This window comes from Ptychodera flava, assembly GCF_041260155.1.
Source record: "Ptychodera flava strain L36383 chromosome 23 unlocalized genomic scaffold, AS_Pfla_20210202 Scaffold_24__1_contigs__length_23054250_pilon, whole genome shotgun sequence".
Taxonomy (NCBI): domain Eukaryota; kingdom Metazoa; phylum Hemichordata; class Enteropneusta; family Ptychoderidae; genus Ptychodera; species Ptychodera flava.
Window position 1 is genome coordinate 22,158,265 of NW_027248278.1, and position 8,581 is coordinate 22,166,845.

Here is an 8,581-nt window from a genome sequence, read left to right on the forward strand (position 1 = left end):
TTGCATATTTAATGAACTTTCCTAATTAGGGATATATGTCTGATTTGACTCGATCAAAATCGACCAAACTTGGTATGTATATTAAGGTTACTATGATTCATTATTATTGAAAGTCATTAAGCGTTTTAACTGCAGCCATTCCTAATTTACATATTTAATGAACTTTGCTAATTAGAGATATATATTTAAATTGACTGGACCAAAGATGATGAAATTTGATACATGTATTGAAGCTACTATGATACAACATTTTTGAAAGTCATTTAACATTTTTACTTCAGCCAATTCCCAATTTGCATATTTAATAAACTTTCCAAATTAGGGATATATATCTGAATTAACTTGATTTTAGTTGTCGAAAGTTGCTTTATACATCAAAGATACTATGATATAATATTATTGGAAATCAAAAAACATTTTTACTTCAGCCAATTCCTAATTTGCATATTAAATGAATTTTCATAATTAGGGATATTTATCTGAATTGACTTGATCAAAATTAATGAAACTTGCTATGTACATTAAAGACACTATAATACAATATTATTGAAAGTCATTAAGCATTTTCTCTTCAGCCAATTCCTAATTTGCATATTAAATGAACTTTCCTAATTAGAGATATATATCTGAATCAACTTGACCAAAGTTGACAAAACTTGCTACATATATTGCAGATACCATGATACAACACTGTTGAAAATCATTAAGCATTTTAACTTAAGCCAATTCCTAATTTACATATTTAATGACCTTTGCTTATTAGGGATATATACCGGATTTACTTGATCAAAGTTGTCAAAACATGCTATGTACATTGATGATTATACCTGGTTAAAACAATATCAAAAGTCATTTCACATTTTCATGTCAGCTAATTTATAATTTGCATGTCTAATGAGCTTTCACAGCTCCGCATATATGGCTTGAAGGACGTGGCCAACGGTAATTACACTTGCTATATAAAGTGGTGATACAATGACAGCAGTAAAAGAACTTTGATATTTTTATTTCAGCTAATTACATATTTGTATACTTCATGACCTAATCGGCGGTGATTATTGTTCATTACGTTGATCATAATATTTTCAATGAAGTGCAAACATGTGGCAAAGTTTAAAATTTACACACAACTGCAATATATAATGAAACACGTGAGTATTTTCAGTTCATATCTGGTTACTTTAGCCGATTCCTTATTTGCAAATTTAATGAACTTTCCTAATTAAGATATTTATCTGTCTTGACTAGACCAAAGTTGACGACTTGTTTTGTACATTAAAGATACTGTGTAGGGAGGCCAAAGCTAGGTAAATGCAAAAAATTGCATTGCTTAGTGATTTTAGCTAGAGAAAAAAATATCATAACATTCCTGAAGCCTATTCAAAATGCATACAGTTGAAGAAAAATAAAAAATGAGTTGCAAGAAAAAAATTCCAGTCATTTTGCGATAATAATTCGATTTTTACGGACAGAGGAATATGATAACTTTTGCTGCTAAAGTGCATCGCTACAGAGCGTGCAAGATGCAGCGCCCTCAAACTTTGTAGTTTCAAACAAAAGATAGTCGTGGTGACGTTAAATAAGTTTGTTTATAATGCACTTTTTGATTGGCTCGCTGTATGTCCAAGTCAAAATATCATCCAACCAAACTACACGTACTGTATGGTACTTGCATTAGCTTTGTTGTGCCATGTGACTGTCATTCTGGCAGCGCGAGAAAGTGTGCCGAGAGCCATACATAATAGTGACGTGTTTAAGCGTGAGTATAACATGCCTTACATTACAAATTGAAGCTTTGTCGCTCAACAGAATAAAGGTTGAGTATTTTTCTAACAGATCTGAAATTTTTATCGAAATTAAAAGAGAATTCGCCGTTTGCGGCCTTTTTTAAACACAACTGAGAGCCGTGTGTGCATGCGAGTACGCATCCAATATGGCGGCGTCTCATAAGACAAGTGCGGTTACACATTACGTCGCCGCAGATGCGACATCGACGATGAAATATTTGATGCAGTAGTATCTTTCAATGTCATTATGAAAAGTCACAAGTATTAGAACTTTCGTATCGGCACTGAATTTTTAGACAGAACGCTGAATATAATCGTGAACGGAGTGGTACTACCCTTGAGTACACGCAATGGCCAGTTTCACTGCATTTCAAACCCGTACATTTACAGTGTTAAAACTATCGAGCTGTGAAAACATGAATGAGAATCTGTCTGCCGAAAAAATACTCGCTCAAATCACAAACTAAAAAGACATTGGTGATGTTAAACATTAAAAATACATTTTGAAAATCGTATCATGTTATGTTCTCCGAGTAATTGGTGACATCACTGTTAAATCTTCACCAACAGAGCACAGACAAGGAATTCCAGTAGATTGGAATGGATGTGTATGCATTTCTGCCTTTGAATAGTTATGGCAAAAAATACCAGGGAGTAAAGCATCATACCATCACTCCACCATCACTTGGACAAAGGTATTTCTCATTACAGAGAGACATATCTGTGAACCACCAAGTTTCAGAAAAGGCATGTTTGCCTTTGTCAAATAGAGACTTCCTGTGCCTGTACTTGACATGGAAACGTTTGAACCACTTCCCTGATGTCTGTGTGTACATCAACAGTGAACCATGCAAGGATCAGAAATCCATTCTCCAAGCTTGGTGTATGTACTATGCCTGCATAGATAAGGGATTTGATGCCATTAGATCTAAAGCTGAAAGGTTGTTGAAAGAATATAAACGACTTGTATGCAACTTCAACTGTCGGGTTAATAGAAGCCACAGTCACACATCCTATCAAGCCCTGCACAACTTTTTATCATCAACACTAGTATGGCCTAGTGTGACAGACTGCAAGGAAATGTGTGGGCCATCAAACAGAGTTCTCATTTCGTATGCGATCATGGTAAAGTTTACAGTTCACCAGTTGTAAGTCCCATTTCAAAAATACCAGGGAGATACCTTCCATCACCACAGCCATTGTGTGCAGAAACTCCTCCTCCATATATGTCAAGCTTACCACCTTCATATGAAGAGGCAATGAAAGAACCACTTCAACCAGCCACAAGGAAATCAAATAGGCAAATGCCTTCTAGTATGTTCTCAATAATTGAACAGAAGGAGACTGAAGTAAGGCAGTGGCGGAAAAGATATTTAACACTACGGAAGAGTATTAATGTACGTACTAAAGATGCATTGACAGATAAAATGAATGCACAGGAGAGAGTAAAGGAAACAAAAAGTGCAATGAAAGAATTGCAAGAAAATACTTTGAGACGGATGGAGGATTGTGTAGCAAAAGCAGACTTGCAGATACAAGCAGCAAGACTTGAAGCTCAACAAGAAGTGATTCAAGAAAAAAGAAAGACAGAAGCTATTTTGAGTGAAGTAAACAGGCAAACAAAGCAGAAAATACAAGATCTTGAGAAAAGATTTCAAGACGAAAAACAAACCACTGTTGAAAAGAGTATACAGAAAGAGCGTGAATTTGAAGGGACTGTGCTAACACTGAAAGCAGCTGTACAGGTTGAACAGGAAAATGTTGCCAGATGGAAGATGACAGCAGAAGAGATGATGGATGTAGCTAATGAAAAAGAAATGCAGCTGAAGAAGGTTGAAAACAGAACGAAGAAAATAGAAGTGGTGCAGAAAAGGAGACGTTCATTAGAGCTGAAAGTGCAGCGAAGAGAAAAAAACATTGTGAGTTTAAAGGCGAAACTTAAATCAGCTGAAGAAAATATTGAAAAGGATAGAGAAGTAAATAAAGTCTTTTATGAAGGAATAATCAATGAACTGAAACAACAAATGAAGGACAAGGACCATAATGAGGAAGTTCTGAAGAAACAGATCAATCAGTTGATGACACTTGAAACAAAGACAAAAAGTGGCCTGTACAAGACTGAAATTCGAATGGTCTACTACCACCTTCTTACATTGGGAGTGTCTGCTAATTTCATTGAACCTGTTATAAGAACAGTGCTTGAGAACTTGAGTCCAATAGACATGAAGACAACGCCGCTACCAAAACGTAGTACTGCACAGCGTATGAAAGTTGAAGCCGGATGTTTGGCTACAGTGAGAGGCCTTGTCGAATGGAGTCGTCGGCAAGACAAATGTGTGTCGGGTACCAAACTGACAAAAGTCCGAAGTCACAGCTTGAGTGGTTGTCACACAAAATAGTCTTGTCACCAAATGAGGAGGAGACGTCAACTGGACAACGGACTGTATTTTCTCTTGGTCTGACCCCAGTGGCATCGGGAAGAGCAGAAGACACCTTAGACAACCTCAGAGAGCATTTGTCAGAATTATCTCGTGTGGCCAAAGAGTATGGAATCACAAATCCAGATGAAATATATGATGTGTCCAACATATCAACAAAGATGTCAGATAGAGCCAGTACTGAGATGAAACTGACCAAATTACTTATTGACACCAAGAGAAAAAGTATCAAAGACTGGGATGAACTGTCAGAGGTTGAAAAGATAAAGAAATCACATGTATATGCTTTCACTTGTGCGGCCCACAAATTACACAACACAGCAGAAGCTATGGCAAATGCTACAGTAAAGTACTTATGGACAGAAAATAACAACAACAATGACAATAGAGCCAGAAGATATCTGAGTGGGGGAAAGCGGCACATATATGAGTGTGACAAACTTCTATGTATGGAATCTAAGAAGGAATATGCAAAAGGCAAGGATTTAAATCATTTTGCCTGGCAAGTGATATAGACTCAGCTGCTGATTTGTTCCAGCCAATAGTTGGATCAAGGTACCTAGTTTATTTTCACAACGCAATACCCACTTACTGTGGAGCTGACCTTGTCAGAATGTTTCTTTTGGATGTGCGAGACGTTAAGGGTGCCTGGAACAAACTGGAAAGTAGTGTTTATGAAGGATATCTTGACAGAAAAATCCTTGCAGAGGAACGCACATACGGGATTTTATACTATGAGGTGTTGTTGCCACTCTTGGCAAAATGTAAAGGAGCAAAGAGTCCACTTGAAATGAATAAACACTATGCATATACAATACAGAAACTACATCATTGGTCAGAGAATGCTGATGGCCTATTCAGCGGAACAGAGACTTTATATGAAGAGTCTGTTAACCCCAAACTTGACAGCTACATCATGAAAGTAAGGGAAAGTCATGAAACTGATGATCTTGTGAAAGATCTTCTGAAAGTGTGCTGCAAGGCTGGTATGGAGAAATTACAGCAACATGCCAAAGAACACCTTCCTGGTGGTGAATTCTGGGAGCCAAGTGATGCCCAAGTAGCTGCTGCTCAGCGTGTCACAGGTGCCACAAACGACGAATGTGAAAGTGACTTTGGTCAACTCTCTCAGCAATACCATATTGCACCATCTAGCAATCCTCTCACTCTATCCAGCATGGTACGTGCAAAGCGTGACCATGCATCAACTTGGCTTTTAAGTCAAGCAACGGATGTGCAAAACAAAACCATATCAGTTTGTGTTAAGGAAATGAAGTATCTTCAAAAGAAAGTTGGAACAAAAGATTGTCAACTGAAAAAAATACATGATGAAAAAGAAGTGTTTAATTCTGCAAAGCGACAGAGGATTACTGAAAGTTTGGCAAGGAAGACCGCCATTAGAAATACTAATGTCCGGAAATTGAGATCTGGAAAGCTTGTTACAAAAACAAGCAGAATAGACAAACTAAATAACAAAGAAACCAGTGAACAAATACAGCTGTGGGTGACAATTAAAGATATGCACTGCAATGGAAATTTTACTGCTCTGACCGGCAGAAGCAAGATACAAGACAAAAGGTCAATCTTGCGCAAGCTCATTGCTGACAACAGAGAGATATCATGCAATTTGCAACTGATTATAAGTGAGGGAAACACTGACGCCAATGATGTACCCAGTTCCTCTGATGATGACATGGACACACCGCTTGCAATGCACGTACCCCTTGCAACCCTCTGTCAGACAAGTGACAATAACAATGGAACCAGTGTCTGTGATAATGATGTTGACGATGACACTGATGATGATATGCATGTACCCCTTAACTCATTGTGTAGGGTCAAAGCAAATGCATCAGACAAAAAAAATCATAATGATGCTGATATTATTGTTGACGATGATGATAATGATGACACTGATGATGATATGCATGTACCGCTTGACATGCTGTGTAAGGTGAATGCAAACATGTCAAACAAAAACACTCATGACGATGATAATGATGACACTGATGATGATATGCATGTACCGCTTGAAATGCTGTGTAAGGTCAATGCAAACATGTCAAACAAAAACACTCATGACGATGATAATGATGACACTGATGATATGCATGTACCGCTTAATATGCTGTGTAAGGTCAATGCAAACATGTCAAACAAAAACACTCATGACAATGATGATGTTGATAATGATGACACTGATGATTTACCCCTATCTAGACTGTTTTAAACAGTTGTACTGAATATTTTTCTTGAGGGAATTTTTTTTGTCACATTGAACTCTTGCTGTGTGGCAATGAACTGCTCAACACATCACATGTGGTATATGTGTAAGAGACTATATGACTTTTTTTCCAGTTTGAGTGAAGTCTTAACTTACCTGACCAGCAACTCGCCAACTGTACCTCCTGATGATTTTTTTTCAACTATTTTGTTTTAATGTCAACTCAGGATGATATCAATGACTTATTTACATATATTTGCATAACGTGAGGAAAAAAGGCTTTTTATCAAAATGTATTTCTTTCTGTAATGGTTTCCAATGCTTAGCAGGGGAATCCTCAGACTTTTGAATTTTAATTTCCAGTGCAATTCTATGAGAAGTTTCTTAACCATGCAAACCAATGGGCAGTCTCACAGGATGATATAAATAATTCATTTGCATATATTTGCATAATGTGTGAGTAGACTGCTTTTCATTAAAAGTGTTTTTTCAGCATTTATTTATCTTGAATAACATACAGAGACCAGTGGATTTCAAATTTGAACATTTTCAGTGCAATCCTGTGAGAAGTCTCTTAACCATGTAATCCTATGGACAATCTCAAAGGATGATATAAATAATTAATTTGCATATATTTGCATAATGTGTGAGGAGACTGCTTTTCAATAAAAGTGTTTTTACAGCATTCATTTGCCTTGAGTAACATACAAGAGACCTGTGAATTTCCAATTTTGAACAGGTTTGCAATTTTCAATGCAATGATATGAGAAGTCTCTTAACCATGTAATCCTATGGGGAACTCAGGCATAGATTAATTTGCATAAATTTGCATTTTTTGAGGAGGGTAGAGGGCCAAAAATAAGTGTTTTTTGGCTTACTCCTTGTGAATATTCATTTTTAAGTGGAAAAAACCTTGTTGTAAAATTCCTTAAAAATCACCCAAATTTGCTCCCAAAATTGTTCAATCTGAAGTTGAAATTGCAAAAATTACTGTTTTTGAGCTCAAATTTTATCCTTACATGTACATTTTTGCCAATTTGAGTAATATTTTCATGTCAATATGGGAAATTCCACTAGAAATATCTACAATCTGTACTTCTTTTGTTTTCAAAAATGATGATGTTGTGGCAATAAAATTTGCACTTATTCACTTTTGTGCATTCACCAAATATAGCAAAATTATAGTTTTCCATGATTTTGACCTTAAATTGTGGCCCGCAGAAGCATAGTAGAGCCATGAAATTTCAGCCACCTATTTTATGGGTATCAGAACTTATAAAAATACAGTTAACATGCAAACTACCCCTAGGATATTACAGCTCCAGGGCAACAAAAAAGCAATTTTGTGTTTTTTCCACAAGAACGGTTGGCCTCCCTATACTGTGATACGACATCATTGAAAGTCATTGAACATTTTTACTTCAGCCAATTCATAATATGCATATTTAATGAGAACATTTCAGTCAATTCCTAATTTGCATATTTTAGTGAACTTCCCTGATTGGGAATATATACTTGGATTTAGAATTAATCTGTGGTGAATATTATTCATTATGTTAATCATAATGCTTTCAATGAACTTGCAAACATGTGGCAAAGCTTCAAATTTACACATAACTGTAATATATAATAAAACACGTGAGCATTTTCAGTTCATATCATGTTGTCTTAGGAATAGCTCACTTTGTCAGCAGTTGGGAAAATTCATTAGAAATTGTACGTTTATGCAGTGACTTTCAGATGCCTGTAAGTATATATTATATGTAAATTGAGTATTTGCTTTATTCGCAAACGTAAAATAGAATGACATTATATCTTTTTGTGCAAACGAAGGTGTAAATTCTGCCCTGTAATCCTTTGCAACTAAAGAAAACATATTGTATTTAACAGGTCAAGATAGCGTAAAAAGTGGGTTACCGTACATCTGCGTGGACAGCGGTGAGATAAAATGAGGTTTTTTGAGACGGATCAATCTTGCCTCGACGTTTTAACAGCACTTAGCTTACTTCCGCTGCATCGATTCCATCAAGGTATTACATAAGCTATTGACAAGTGCTTCCGATTTTGAATCCCGTCTTCGTGTTGTGGGCTTTCAATCTCTCACAATTTAGTATTAATTCCCATTTGATTCA

At 36.3% G+C, this 8,581-nt stretch overlaps 1 protein-coding gene across 2 annotated transcripts; it reads left to right on the forward strand.

The window, feature by feature from the left end:
- Positions 1-1,667: 1,667 nt before the first annotated feature.
- Positions 1,668-7,819, forward strand: LOC139125017 (inner centromere protein-like). 2 transcript variants are annotated; one of them, XM_070691125.1, is made up of 2 exons: positions 1,668-1,759; positions 2,358-7,819. In XM_070691125.1, the coding sequence occupies exon 2, from the start codon at positions 4,839-4,841 to the stop codon at positions 6,453-6,455; it is 1,617 nt and encodes a 538-aa protein (XP_070547226.1). In that variant the 5' UTR covers positions 1,668-1,759; positions 2,358-4,838; the 3' UTR covers positions 6,456-7,819. Both variants share the same exon structure in this region, with proteins under 2 accessions (XP_070547226.1, XP_070547227.1).
- The last annotated feature ends 762 nt before the right edge of the window (positions 7,820-8,581 follow it).